General features: G+C 32.5%; 1 protein-coding gene across 1 annotated transcript in view; it reads left to right on the top strand.

Annotated features, from left to right (window-relative positions):
• The first annotated feature begins 220 nt into the window (after nucleotides 1-220).
• Nucleotides 221-16,378, top strand: part of LOC130440860 (uncharacterized) — a 41,521-nt gene continuing 25,363 nt past the window's right edge. Inside the window, exons 1-5 of the mRNA XM_056774256.1 lie at nucleotides 221-697; nucleotides 2,663-2,900; nucleotides 5,789-6,339; nucleotides 8,197-8,416; nucleotides 9,392-9,643. Coding sequence (XP_056630234.1) covers nucleotides 352-697; nucleotides 2,663-2,900; nucleotides 5,789-6,339; nucleotides 8,197-8,416; nucleotides 9,392-9,643 — 1,607 coding nt within the window. The 5' untranslated portion in view covers nucleotides 221-351. The remainder of the gene's footprint in view (nucleotides 698-2,662; nucleotides 2,901-5,788; nucleotides 6,340-8,196; nucleotides 8,417-9,391; nucleotides 9,644-16,378) is intronic.

Here is a 16,378-nt window from a genome sequence, read left to right on the forward strand (position 1 = left end):
CCAAAGCTAATTTTTCCATAAAACAACTTATTTTAACTATGGGACGCCACTGAAGACAACAGAATCTTTTGTTATTTTTTTCCTTCCACCGAATATTTTGCTTCTTCCAGTAGGAATAAAACGATCCACCTACACGTTTTTAACAATATTTTAATAAAAGGAACCATTGCTACGCCACTGTCAACAGAATTACGAAAGTTTGTTTTTGATTAATAATATAATAATAAATTTATAATCTAGATGACAACTGGAAACAATAGTCGCTTAGAACTATCTTATTATTAACATTTATTCACCAAGAAAGAGTTAAGTGACCTCTGGATTCATATTTCTCGATGTATTAACACGTAAATGAATGTTGTAAATTTACTAACTGTATTTTCAACTTTTACAACAGACGCTTCGCTTGAAATATTTCTCTATTCACTATTAGTTCGTCGTGTATTTGTTCTAAATAGAAACATGTACGGATTCTTATTAAAATTTACTTTTTTATTATATTGTAATGACGTTGTTAATGCAGTTAATATTTTGGGTATATTTCCAAGTACAGGAAGAAGTCAATTTATTTTGGGTGATAGATTAATGTTAGAGTTAACTAAAAAGGGACATAATGTGACATTTATAAGTGCTTTTAAACCAGAAGAAAATGTAGAAAATTATACCACAATATTAGTTGAAACAAACGTTGATACAGGTAAGTTAATAATTTCATATTTCGAATTTATACTAAATTTTTATTCCGGAATAGTTTATAAAAAACTTGTAGTTTCAGCTGACAATTGACGTTAGCTAGTTAGCTACGATGTCAGAAGAAATTAAACTTTTATTGTACGCGTACTCAATTTAATATTTTAATTAAAAATACCATTAACTATTCACTATATAAATGTTAGGTTAGTTTTTCATTTTTTCGGAAAAAATTAATTTAAGGGGGATAAATAAACTTTTCATATAGTTAACTTGACCGTGCGCGAAAATCAAAATTAGTAGATTCATGATGAAATATCACATTCACTAATTAACTAATAACATGTTAAAGACGACTGGGGTTTTATATTATCCAGTGTCGCAACGAAAAGTTCCTATCTATAAAAGAAGTGAAATACATTTAACCTAATACCAAGGGAGGCGCCTTGAACGTTATTTTGTTTTTAATTTTATTGAAATGGAATTTCACTGTGTTTTTTATAGTTTTTTTATTGTTATAACGTAATGTTACCTAGACAAAAACTCAACTGTCTATTTGTACTAACCTAACCTAACTGTCTATTTGTACTAACCTAACCTAACTGTCTATTTGTACTAACCTAACCTAACTGTCTATTTGTACTAACCTAACCTAACTGTGTATTTGTACTCGTAGCAAACTTCACGACGCATGTTGTCAACATTTAACCACTAAAAATTCTCCTTATAACCTTTGTTTCGATGATCTCATTACAAGTGGGGGATCTTGATGAGACGAGTGCTTGTTCCAATATCAATCGTATTTAAAATCGATTCAATTTTTATTTCGTTCTTCAAATCATAATTTGATTAATTCAGGTTAGGTTAGCATCATGGTCTCGGGAATAATCTATTCAAACAGGATTTAAGTGCTCATTATGTGTAAGAGATTTCGGTTAAGGAGAATTTTACATTTAACTTCTAACCATCAAAAAAAGGAATTTCGGAAGGTTAAAAGTTGAATAGAACAAACAAGAATTCTGCATTAAAAAGGGCACAACAAGTGATAAAGCTCCTCGAGTAGTCACACTTTTGCGACAAGGCCAGAGTCAGCGAGAAATAACAACCAGAGCTCAGAGAAATGCGAGAAATCGCTGTGAGTAGCTGGACAATCAGGAGAAGATTTAAGGCAGCTAACCTTGAGCCAAAAAGGCCAGCTATTGGTTCCAAACTGACCCCAGCCCGCCGAGCAGCCCGTCTACGATTTGTCAGAGAACACGTTAAATGGACCCACGAAAAGAAGAGTGTGTCTGCATGGTACTGATAGAAGAGGACCAGTCTACAGAAGTAAAAACCGAGTTGGTTTTCATTGAAACTGTCGATGAAGCGGGGAGATTGATGTCGAAGCGGTTCATAGACAGAATTTAAAGGAATCACGTCTCTGAACTTTAATCCTATCGAGCATTTATGAGATGAACTTAGTGAAGAGTTTGATATAGAAATCCTACACCGAAATAGGACATAAAACGCGCTTAGTTAAGCTTGTATTTTCTTTACTGTTAATTATAACCCTTTTCCATTGTTCAAGATTCTTATTCGTTTGATATTTTTTCATTACCAAAAACTTAAGCTACAGATTTTTTTCTGGAGATTATTGACTGCGAACGTACGACTTGAGTCGATTTTTTGCTCATTAGTGTAGTTTTTATGAGTCACTATACTATAAATAAGAAAATTTTAGAGACCTGAAACTAATGCTGTTTACACATCAACGATTTTTATTGAAATTTGAAGTAACAGTAGTTTTGGAAACATCGCGTCTTTTCACTGAAGGGATGCAATTCATGATTCAAAATATCATTGGAATGAGGTCATTGAGGTTCTGTAAGGGTATATTGAATAACAAAATTTTCCTTTACGAAAAAATTAATTGAACAATTAGGTAATATAAAGAAAAACGTCCAAATAGTAATTTCCACAATGTTGCTTCCAGTTGATTTGGTTGACTGGAATACTTACAACAGCTTCGAACAATTATCCAGCACCTTTCAATATTGGACGAACATTTCCAATCACCTCTTCTCCCAAGAAGCAATTCACGACTTGATACGCTCAAATTCGACGTTTGACTTGGTCATTTTCGAAGCGTTCGGAAACGAGGCGCTGATGGGATTCGCTAAACATTTTAACGCTCCTTTGATAGTTTTTAGTTCCTTGGGTATGAATAATTGGTGAGTATAATAAAAAATTGAGTTTAATTGAGTTTAGATTATTGTTTTGACAAAATGCGCCTTAGTATATATCGACCAAGTTGGTATTTTGTATAAAGAAGAATTCTGCAGTTTATAGCTTTCCCTATATTGATATTTCAAAGGAACGGATCGGAATACAACGATTAACTTCACCGGATATAATACAGTAAAAGCTCTTTATTCGCGGGATATATGTTCCAAAAATATGCCGCGAATACAGAAACCGTGAATAAGGAATTTTAATTTGTATGGGATTATGGGGGATACGTTCCTAGGTGATAACATAAAAAACAAATATATAAAAAAATCAATTTTATTTAAGTTTTTGAACATTTTGATTAATTATCTTTAAGCTTAGGCAATGGTTTGAAGAATTTTATAATTTTCTCTTACTTAACAGTTTTTAAAAGCTCCCTCAATTCAGAAATACGACGCAGTCGCATTAGCAATTTGCCTCTTAAAAATAAGGCTTCGTTCCATAGACGGATCAATGTCCATAAAAAAATCGCAAAGCTCATTTGCCATTCTTAAACCTTCACTAAGATTTTTCAAATTAAATGTCTCGTTTCCAGTGCTCCTTCATCATTTTCCGCAGTCAGAGAACGCCACAGTTTTTTCCAGCATGACTTCAATGTGTGTGGCTTCAGTTTTTCCAATGATTCTTTGATGTTTACGATGCATTTTGCAATGTCAAATTTCTTCCAGCATTCCATAACATTCATATCAGGATTACATTCCATATTATCCATTATTATTCTGATGTAATAGAGCCAAAAGGCCTGTATTATTCCTTGGTCCATAGGTTGAAGCAAAGCCGTCGTATTGGGAGGTAAAAATGACACTTTTATATTTGGATGCATGGTTTCTAGTTCGCGAGGATGACCTGGTACATTGTCCAAAAGTAGAAGTGCTTTAAAGTCTAAATTCTGGTTTTTTAAATAAGTTTCAACTTCAGAAACAAAACAATTCCGGAACCAATCACAAAAATAACGCTTGTAACCCATGCTTTCTTATTAGCACGCCAAAACACTGGTAGGTTGCCCTTGTTTTGATTTTTTGAAGTCCGAGGATTAAACGATCTGTAAAGCATCATTGGCTTTATGACACAATCTCCAGATGCATTCGAACATAGCAGCAGTGTAACTCTATCCTTTGCTGCCTTAAATCCAGGAGCAGACTTTTCGCTTTTAGATATAAATGTTTTGTTTGGCATTCTCTTCCAAAACAGTGCAGTTTCGTATGCATTAAATACTTGCTCATGTTTGTATCCTCCATCAGCTACTAGGTTTGCAAATTCCTTTGCAGCAAAGCGACTTTTACCATAGATCGGAACAGCAACATTTAAAATATGTATATGTACTTCATCATTGAATAATAAGGTTGCTTTCATTCTGTTTATTTACATTCTAAAAAACACCGATTGCGGCGAAGGCGGTTTATGACTTTAGGCAAAGTTTTTATAAGATCTATTTTTACTTTTTTTATTAGTCCATTTGACGGCATTTACAATGAATATTGGGTTGGATACCTATTGGAATCCTTTTATTATTATGTACGTACTTATAAGATCCGCGAATGAAGAAATTTTTAGCCGCGAATATTGGAATTGGGTTAAATTTTTTTACTCCGCGAATAGTGAAAACGCGAATGAAAGAAGCGCGAATAAAGAACTTTTACTGTAATCAAAATAGTTTTTTCTATCTTCCTTTCCTATTCAGTTTTCTCTTCCTCTACTGCCTTTAGTCAGGTTACTTTCTCGTTAATAACGTTTTCGCTGTCTACCAGTTTCTTTGGAAATGACAAAACTGAAAGTTCTAAACTAACGGAAGAAGATTGATCTTTTAAATGAATGATGAAAAAATGCTCTAAAAAGGAGACTGTCCTGAAATTCTGTATTCAACAATCAATTTCATGTGGATTGTTAGAACCAAAAAATGACATTTATTCATGGAAATAATTCAACAGAAATACATTTTCCTATAACATAATTATTTTTTTGCTCTAAAGTAAAAGAGTTTGATATAATTTTCGTTTTATCGAGCTCTATCTTCAATCCAGTTCACTTCATTTAATTCTCCGAAAAAAAATATAAAGAACAATGTCGTTTGCAACTTTCAAACGATTTTTGAACATTTTCAAACTAATGGGGCGCTATCTGGACTGGGGCAACCTTCTGGTCGCTCTCACCTTCCATGGAAGCATCTGTACTCGTTGAAATTCATATCTCAGTCTCGCAGGCCATCATATCACCGGGTGCTGTTGGGAATACCTATACAAATACTAGTAGATGACTCCCCGGAATGCCCAGCTGACAACGGAGTAGACGAAGACGCGGACCATGTCTTTTTCGAATGTGCCGGATTGGAAACATGCCGACATGAAACAAAAGCCATGCTGGATCAAGAAATCACACCTCAATACTTGGTCGAGGCAATGCTTAGCTCAGAAGACAAATGGGATGCAACGACATTCTTCAAGTCCTCTAAGATCTGCGACGCGACACAGTGCGTGGTGCTATGCTAGCTCCCTACACTGATGCAGGGTAGTGTAGAATCTGCAACCAATTAGCATCAATTGGAAGACGCAGGGGAGTAACGAAGAAGATTAAATTAACTAATGACTCCCTTGCGAAGTAATCCTGATGGCGGTTTCCGTAGGGGAATGCAGGCCCAATGAGACGGGAGTAGATTTCTGTTTAGCTCTCAATTCGGTCACTATATCTATGGCACCGTACATTGAATGTACTTCAACATTTTGTGGGATTCTTTACATCTCGTTCTCCACTAAACCTCCAAAGACTCGCCTTCTTGTTCTCAAAAACTTTTGTAATGAGAAAAGTGATGTTAATGGTTATTTCAATTTTGTAGGTGTAGCGATTTCGTTGGTAACGTAAGACTTCCGTCCATCTCACCTTACTACGTTACCTCGAATATCAACGGTATGACCTTCTTCCAGAGACTCACCAACACCATCGTACAAATATACGATACAATTTATAAAGAATATGCATATTATCCACACCAACAAGAATTGATGAACAAATATTTTGGCGGTGGTTTTAATCTACAAAACGTGATGACGAATGTTAGTTTTCTTTTACTAAATTCGCACCCGTTGACAACTGAATCTTCTCTGTTAACAAGCGCTGTTGTTGAAATCGGGGGATTTCACATAACTTCCAAACCGTTACCGGATGATATACAACGTTTTATGGACGAAGCTGATGATGGAGTCGTGTTATTCAGTTTGGGATCTAATGTAGATTTTAATACTCTTCCGAAAAGTCTCGTTTTAGATGTAGTGAAGGCTATGCAACAGTTACCGCAAAGATTTTTGTGGAAATGTGAGATAGAAAACTTGACTGACTTACCAAAAAATGTATTAGTTCGTAAATGGTTACCACAATCTGATATTCTCGGTAAGTTATTAAATATTGATTAATTCCTCAACAGAAATGAAAGAAACCTTTTTCACTTCACTATTTAACCCGGTATATCACTTGGTAGTAAAAAAAAATGATATAAATTGAGTAAATTTAATACAAAGTAACAAAAAAAGCGCAAAATATAACCATTAGGCACAAGGTATTGGTAGTTAATATGGTTTAAAATCCAAAGAAGCAGAAATCCGAATCGTCACTTAGAGCTCCTCTTTTTCTCTTGAACTTGGGATGTCCTAGAACGTGTCTAAGGACAAAAATGATCTCCGATTTTGTTAATATGTGGAATATATCTAGATTTCCATACACAATAATCTTTGAAAACAAAGTTAATGGAAGTTTAAAATCGGCTTAAATATTTTCATCAAAATTTATTTTCTAACGACAATATTATTTATAATAATTCACTTTGTATACTTTTCATGGAACCTAAAGATCTAGCAACAATGTTAATAGTGGCATAATATCGTCCAATTTTCAACAACGAGACCAATTCGCTTCTAAATTTGTCTTTTCTTCACCAACATTTTCCAATTTCTCACATTCATTGCTTGTCTTCGTAAACTTGGTCAGTCTATCTGGTATTGAGTTTGCCTCTTTTCCTACTCCTGTTTAATTTGGTGTTTATGATACGCGCCATCTGCTTGTCCTCCATTCTTTGAATTTGGCCAAACCATCTCAACCTATAGGTTTCATTTTCATTCCCGAATATTTCGTCGATTTCTCTATTATTTTATCATCTTCAGTTTCTTTCATTGTAATTCCTCTATATTATATTCTTCTGATAATTTTTCTCTCAAATATTCTTAATATTTCTTTCTCTGTTTGTGACATCACCCAATGTTGACTTCCATGAGTTACCATTGGTCATATTAGAGTTCTGTATATTTTTAACTTAGTATTTCACGAGCTTCAGGTTTATTACCACTTTGTATTCTTTCTTATGCTTGTTTTGGCTTGATTTTTCATATTTTCTGTGAGATATTTAAATTTATACTAACCTTTGAAAATTTTACCGTCTATCATTAAATCTTCCACTCCCCGAAATCTTCATAAATATAGTTTTATCTCCGAAATCTTCATAAATATAGTTTTACATTCATTAATAATTATACATACACATACACGCAAATCTGGGTCGATTTATTAAATATTTTTTTAAGAACTGTCCTTTCGCTTTGTATACTTTCCATAAAACAAAGAAGTTATACGAGGTCTGGCTATTAAATAACGAGACTGCGTGCATAGAGGGCGCCCTAGACGAGTGGGGCAAAAAAAGAAGAGTGCGTTGGGTATCTAGATATCTTATCTATGGACGTCCCAAAACACGTTTCCGTCACTATTATAGTATTTGTGCAGTAGCGATTTGAAACTAACGTGTTTTTTTCTCGTGCCTCAAACTGAGTGCTATAAATTGTTGCAAGAGGTTTAAGGGGACAATACTCTATCTCGTGCGGGGTTTTAAAATACGGCCCGAGCTCTGGAAGAGCAACCGCCGTACCGATTTGGTACCGTGCGACTTTTTTTTGTTTCCGAAGTTCAAATCTACTTTAAAAGGGACCCGATTTAAGTCAATGGAAGCGGTAAAACAAAAAACAGAGCTCACCAAAGAAGACTTCCAGCACTGCTTCGATCAATGGAAAAAACATTCGAATGTAGAATAATTTTTATAATAAAACCCTTTTCCGTAACCAGTCATTTTATTTTATAACCAGACCTCGTAGTAGCATTTCAGCCTAACTACGTTCATCAAAATGTATTTGTTATTGTGAAAACTTCTTTTTGAATACACTTTCTTGTCCTAACAATTATCATTTGAGATGATTTAAATTCTAGCTCATCCGAAGACTGTTGCATTTATATCTCACTGCGGATTGTTGAGTACAACCGAAGCAATCCATTACGGTATTCCAATAGTAGCTATCCCTCTATTTGGGGATCAACCCATGAATACTAAGAGACTTATTGAAAAAGGCGTTGCCGTACATCTTGATCTTAACCAAATTAACGAAAAGACTTTTCATTCAGCTGTACTTGAAATTGTTTATAATTCCAGGTAAGTCTTACAGTTAATCAAATTATATTCTATCTACCATATAAGGACTTTTCGGAAACTATAACCCGGGACTAATCAGCTAATTGTGGATCCTAACCTAGAACGAAATTTAGATCACAGTTTCTGAACATAACGTTCAATTTTAGTAGAAATTACGAGAACTTAGAATTTTTATTAATTTTTTGTGCGTTAATTCTTCCTTTATATTTATTTAGTTGTACAATAGATTCTAGATGTGAAATAATAGTTAATTCATCTCCTCATATGGATTTTACATTAAAGTTTAATGCTAAAAAGCTATTTTTATACTGAAATATCGAAAAATATAAAAACTACAAACCTCAGTAACCCATTAATGACACTACTCATGACCCTTAAATTAATTTTGACCCTAACTTTAACCTTGCCCAAGAATCTAAGTATTTGATTTTTTTTTTATAAATTTCCAAGTCCATTTACATTTAATCCAATTGTAATTTTTTTATTAAAGATGTTGATTCCATCAACATCAAGATTAACTTAACTTGATCCCACTTTAGACAAAAAAATATTAGTTTTAATTTCACGAGAATATAAATATGGAAATTAGTATTTTAATTAATTTCAAGTAATTAGTAACTTAATAAGAAGATTTTTATTACTCAACACACATTTTAAAAATATGTTCTATATTATTTTGTGACTATTCCTGAATTTGAAAGATTCCAAAGGAATTTTGCATGTCTCTGTTAGGTAAATAGATGAAACTTGGCCAACAACTGGGATCTTCACTTCACTGGAAACAGATTATACAGATTGTGATATCTGTAGATTCAAATACCGAGACACCCATACCTACTATCTCCATGTATCTGTTAATTATTTGTTTAATGATAATGATATATTCCAAAAGTGATAATAGTTGCATTATTTTTATGTTTCATAGAGTATTTTTTGTTTCAAATCAAGAAATCTATTCGAATTAATTTATTACAGGTATAAAGAGAATGTAAAACAATTATCCAAGATGTTTAGAGATAGACCTGTAGATCCTTTAGATGTAGCATTACACACAATCGAATACACCATAAAGTACAAACCGGCACATTATTACAGAAGCCCCGCTTTAGATTTATACTGGTTCCAAGTGTATTTATTAGATATTTTCATGTTTGTTATTCTAGTGTATAAAATATTGAAGAAAATTATAAAAAGAGATACTAGAAATAAAAAAATGAAGATACCTTAAATTACTGTATTTTTATTTTTATCCAAACTTTTTAATTCATGTGAAATAACAACACGGAATGTGTAGTATGATCTACCTTCAAATAATTCAAATCTCGCGCGTATTTTATAAAGTATGTCATATTAGTAGTTCAAGCTCCGACCCTCAGTCGACGTCAATTTACATATAGCAAACAACTTTGTCGTGATACATCTATATATAGGTGATCTGTGGATTGTACACAGCATAGCAGATTCCATCTATCAATTTAAGCCAAGGAAAATAAACCTAAACAGTAGCATAAAAGAGGTTTTATTTAATTTTAGAATATACGCCTGATGAGTAGATAACCCTTTTTTCATATCGCTGGTGAGTATAAAAATCCACACATATCCGTGACGTGACATATCTTACCGTCACCTTCAGTGGACTGACGATATTCTCAATAAACTAAAGGGGGAAATAAGGTGCGTGTTCAAACAACCAACTCGATGAGAAGTTCGTTGTTCATATTACACACAGAAAATAATGAAAAGTGAATCGAGCAAACTCTTTTTCACGGTATGTCACATCATGTCACGGCACGTATATGTGTGGATCAACCTTAGTAACTATATTTCCGCTCATAAAGTTAAAGAGAAAGCGGCGTATAAGTGGAATTGTAAAACGGGAGAGACAGAAAAAGCATCGGTTCACCACTCTGTTTATCTTTTACCTCCATTAAAATTAAAACTTTTCGTTTTGTTTCCTTCTTATCGTTCCCATCCCTCGTAACTTCGACTTCATTGCGATCCAGCCAGAATAGAGAGAGATAGAGTGATATAATCTTATACAAGTGTATTCTTCCTCTCTTTATCAGCTATTCTGGCCTTCTCCAAGAAGCTCTCATACCTCGTTTTTTTTTATTTTTAAAATTAGTTCAATGGTCACGTCTTATTATAAATGATTTCAATAAGTTGTCCCTTTAAGATAGACAACCACTTTTAGCGTGATCCTGTCATGGCTGCGGCTTTTTTTTGACAGAACGAGAAGAGAATCGAATATCCATACTAAATAATTTATATCCTAAACGATGTAAATTTAATTTTTTTTGTATAAAATTTAGTATTTTTTTATTTGGATTTTAGAGGTCACGTATACTTGATAATATTATGAAATCCCAAAAATGGCAACTTTAATTATCATACACTTTCATTAGTTTACATATTTATATTAATAATTTTAACGGAAGACTTTGAAATGAAATTAATTAGCATTAACCGCTTTCGATATAATCTGTATCTAAATTTACAGGATATTTCATTACATTTTGAATAATTAACAATAAAACCTCATAATAGCTGATATAAAACAATATGCTGTAATAATGACTCATAGATATTTCCTCTGATATCGAGTTTGAAACTATGTATATACATAGTCCAGTTGGGAAAATGGTTTATCAAGATTATGGTTTTTAAACCGTTGTTCCTATAAAAACCATATTTATCAAAATAATTATATAATTTCGAAATGTTTGGTGAAGATTCTTTTGACTATTACAAAATATACTTTGAAAAGTGAGTAAGATAGAAGAGGGGCCTGGGTGTTAGTTTTTTATGTTTTGTATTTTATTTTATTTTTTTATTAATAAAGAGTAAGAGTGGAACTTTTTATAATTTTTATATTATTAAAAACTTCATTACATGAATCTTAATACATCTAAATTATTCTCGAATTATTATGTCATCTTCTTCTTCTTTTTTAATCTAACAACTTCAGTAATCATTATTCTATCACATTGGGTATATTCTGTTAAAATTGAGAAACTGTTGTCTAAATATATGAAAAATGATGTCCCTCTATTTGATTATTTTCAACCTTGTCAGTTGAAGCAAATCATATTTCTGATGTTCACTTTTCATTTATCAGGATTTTTAGCTCTCAGCACTAACGGAAAAACCCAAGGAAAACTAACACGAGTACATACACTGAACATACCCTAAGATTGGATATGTTTTATAGGAGAAAATTGATTATTTACCTCACGGCCGCCATTTTGACGTAGATCAGCTGTTTTCTTAGATTTTGGTAATGAATTGGTTGGGTAGAATAAATATTGATTGCTGGATTCTACATAATTTGTAACACAAATATTCAATTCCTTGCATATATGGGGTGTGAGAGAAAGTAATAAGACTGGTTTTTTCATTTACTGAAGCTTTTACTTTATACAAATAATAATATTATCCACTTTAAATTAGTGCAATACATACCAGGCAAGTCGTTGTTCGCACAATTAGAAGCAGGACTTAAAGTTTTAAATTTTTAAGTGATCGTTCATAGTTTGAAATGAAATAATTTGGAATATTTGATTAAATTTCTTTAAAAACTGTTGGTCGTTTCATTTGACGTTACAATGTACCTAATCCTGGGGGATTAATTATTAAGAAGCTAAAATGCTGGGTGACGACATAATTTTATTTGACATCGCTGGTTTTTTACACTTGAACAAAGCTGTTTCTCTCTCTCCACGCTATAGTTTGAATGTTAATTATCTCGGACTAGGCTGATTTATTTATTTTTCGAGTGTTCTAAACTAAGCATTTGTAATCGGAGAATTCAATGACGTCTATACCTAAATTTTGAATAAAAAGTGACATATCTGTTTTTTCCGTGTACCCTCCATTTGTTAAATCCAGTTAAAATATTTTAATGTTATTTTGTCCTTGGCATTTCTCTTCACGTATATTTAAACATCCATTATAAATACAGTTGCTTTTTATAGCACAACTAAAAACATGTTCTAATACTAATAGAATTCACAGTTTTAATAACAAGTTTTTAGTTTGTTGGGTGTAGCTCTATCGACTAATTAACTAAGGTTTCTGTTGAATTCCAAATTATACTAAATATTCAAAATATGTCGCTCGTGATACGAGGTGCATCTAATAAGTACCAATAGTGGTATTTTCAATAAATTAGTTTATCACGTGTCTAATTCTTATGTTTGACAATTTGCGTTTGAATATTTTCTGGATCATTTGTCAGTTGGGTATACATTTGCCAAATATTTGTGTATTTCTTAATTCATTCCGTTGAATCATTTTCTTGTTATTTCAGGGGAGTTATTACACTCTCAAGTTAGAAGTATTAACACACATACAAATAGAAATTATAGGAAAATAGAAATCAGTCAAAATGAAATGTCAATGTCAAAATGAAAACAATTTTTTTAACCTCACAAAATGTTTTTAAAAAGAATGACATATGCCTCTAGCTGTATTCAGAAATTAATTCGAGTTTTAAGGTTTTCACAAATCTCTTAACTCCAAATTTTACAGTAGTCACAAAAAATTTAATGATGAAAAAAATTTAATGAAGACTTGACCTGTTTTTTTAGTATTGACAGAATATAGACAGATCTCAAATTTCGAAAAAATTATTGGAGAAAAGTAGTTCAAGTAAATAAACACGGAGTGTGATTAGCTTTAAACGAAGTGGTCTGGATTTTTTTTATTTTTTACGTTTTCTGTTAAATTAATCGGTTTTTTAAACGGGCGAAAGCTCAGTATTTTTCGATTTTCAAGTGTTGGTATTTTGTAGTCTAAACTTCAGACTACATCGATTTTTGTTAAAACGGGCGATTTTATAACGAGTGGAAATGAGTCAAATAAGCATTTCAATTTTTTGGTTTTAATTTAAAAGGGCGCAAGTCTAAAGGTGTTTTTTGTTTAAGACGGAGTAAGTCCACTTCGTCTATGGATTCTGTTATTTGATTTCTGGACTTTCGCCTGTCATCTGCAGTCAGCTGTTAGTGCTCATTTTTGTTTATTGTTATTATAACCTCCAAAATATTTTAGTAAATGTAACTAAACATCTTTTTAGGCGACACTACATTATTCTTGTACCACGAGGGTGTAGCACGGAAAAGCCCTGATGAGGTTTGTTATTTTCTTAATGAATAACTAAAATCAGTACAACTAAGCTTCGTCTGTTCAGTGATAACTGTTAAAGCCAAAATAAAAATCAAGCGATGTCAAGGTTCGTTTCCAAAAGGTCATTCAGTATTTCCCTGTTCGCGGCCACAGTTTCCTCCCGTATGACAGGGATTTCGGAATAATATCTAAGGCTTTAATGACAGCATTTTTGATGTTCATGAAATAACTGACATAATTTTGCAAAACTTATTACGGTTTAATAAGTATTCATGAGGTTGCATCATTTGACGTAGTTTTAGATTTCAAAAAATGGCAAAATAAGTTTTACAAAAAACAAAAAGGAAAAAACACTGATAAGAAGGATAAAATGTACTTTCAGGTTAGTTCTCTCTCTATGTTCGTTTATGAATTTAAGTTAAAAGGACGTTTTAAAGCCTACCCTACAATAAATGGTGTTATTCATCACAACTTTTTATTGGCTAAGACAAAAGCAGACACTCTACACTTTCGGTTAAGGCTTATCAAGGTCGAGTGCCAATAAAAACAGCAAAGATGGAAGATATTAAAAAACTGAGAGCCTACTTTTCAGACGAGCATCGGGGATTTCTCAAAGAAATTTGTGACTGGCCAAATGATGACAGATCTCAAGAGATTACTAGCGATTTCGAGGTTGAAGAAACTAACGATGACCCATAAATCAGAAACATGGCCTCAAAGTCATTTTACTATCTTTTTAGTAAGCTTTAAAAATTGTCTCACAATAAGAAAAGCAGTTTTTACTTGAAATTTAATATTTTTTTATCTCCTTGCAACTTGATTTTTTAAAAGGGATATGGATAAAGATACAAGTGTAAAATTTCAAATCCTGTTGTAAATTGAATTTCTTTACACGTTGACACTTTTTAAAAAATATTTTAAGTGAGATATTTTGATTTAAATAGTTTTTTTTAGTTGTCCGAAAGTTTACTTTTTTGGACTTACTTTTGTTTAAAAAAACCGATTCAAATGCGTTCAGAAATTATCTATCTGATGGTATCAAAATGTTGATATTGGAATAACAAGTAAAGAAGTTATCGATAAATAATAAATTCTCATAATAATTAGTTTATGAAATGAAGAATGACTTCAAATATGACATGAGTTGACGTCTATTGTCATTTGATGTTTTTCGATGTCTATTGATTCACGGCAATTCTTGTCATTTGAGGTCATTTGACCAATGGAAACAATCACATTTTGGTTAATTAAATTAATTTGTTCCTAATAATGCCCAAAATTTTGTTCAACTGTCTTTTTTCATTGCCTTATCCGTTGCTTGTGCAACCATGAATGCCGTCTTCTCCCTAGTTCTTACTATCCACTTTGCCTTTGCCTTGGATAATCAACTGCAAATACGGTTTTTATCATGTCTTAGTATGTAGCCAAAATACTCCAATTTCTGTTTTTTTTTACTATAAAGACAACTTCTTTCTCTTTCCCAATTCTCTGCACAACTTACGTCGTACATATTCATGGGCGTACCCGGATTTATAACAGGGAGGGCAAACCATGTTCATGGTCCATGGTCGTTCGAAATGTAAAATTTTTTGATAAAAAGAAAAATAATAACATTTTTCTTGGGTTTAAACTAAATTTATCCAAAACTTCCTTCACTATGCAGTGATATGCACTGATATTCTTTCAAAAATTTTTGATGTACACTCATCAAACCAAACCCAGTGAGTCTATCATCACCCATTGTACTCAAGAGCCAGGTTTTCACCCTTCGTAAGGTACTGAACGATCTGTCCACAGTAGCAGTAGTGGATGGGAAAACACTTATATATATTAGCTGTGCGTGCCTTGTTGCAGGGAAAAACATTAGCTTCCTCCAAAAGGGCAACTACTTCAATGTCCTTTAATTCGTCTTCTGCTAAATTCTTTCTCTTCCACATATTGTACCACAATTCTAATTCTGCAGAGACATCACCCAACTCATAAAATGCCATGAAAGATTCTGCATTAATATTGAAATCTTTTGAAGCCATTCTGAGTATGCTTGAAGGATGGAAAAAAGTTAAAAATATGTATATTTTAGGTTCAATTTTTGGTTTATTAAAATTATTTAATTTATTTTTTCCTTTCAGGGTTTAGGGTGGTTCAGTTGCCCCTCCCTGCCCCTCGCTGGCTACGCCCATGGATATATTTTCAAAGTAGCCTCGCTTATGATCCAAGCCTCTACATCAAAGAATAAAATAGAAAATATGTAACATCTGAGTAGTGTTAATTTTAGTTGTAAAGAAATATTTTTGCTGGTATGTAGTTTATTCATAGTCCAGTCAAAAAAGACATTTGACTTGGCGAAATTTGCATAGAACTGAAAATTGACGATCATAATTGAAATGTCAAAAGTCTCCTTCGATCCTGCTTCTTCAAAAAATTTTATTCAAAAATACAAAATTAAGGTTTTTCCATTTTTTTCCAAAACAGTAAGTATTATCGTGAAAGTAGGTTAGACAAAAGTTGTAGATCATACAATTCTCTACAAAAATGGTCCAGTCACTTTTCTCTTACGACTCACCATTCGTGAGATATCGTGGTTTTAATCATTAGAAAATTCATATTTTACATAATATGCACACATTTCCGCACCGCCTATGAGGTAATGTACTTGGCGCATTTTTTTTAACGTGGTTTCCCCAGTAGGTATACTCCACGATCTATTGTAATAAAGAAAGTTTAATCAGATCGTATCCTATTAATTGAAAGAATAGTAATATTGCTAATAATTAAAGTGGAATAGGTTGTTTGTTTTACATGTCATTATATAAGGTGATTGTCTAATTCTACTTCGAC

The sequence above is a fragment of the Diorhabda sublineata genome, chromosome 1, assembly GCF_026230105.1.
Source record: "Diorhabda sublineata isolate icDioSubl1.1 chromosome 1, icDioSubl1.1, whole genome shotgun sequence".
NCBI lineage: Eukaryota > Metazoa > Arthropoda > Insecta > Coleoptera > Chrysomelidae > Diorhabda > Diorhabda sublineata.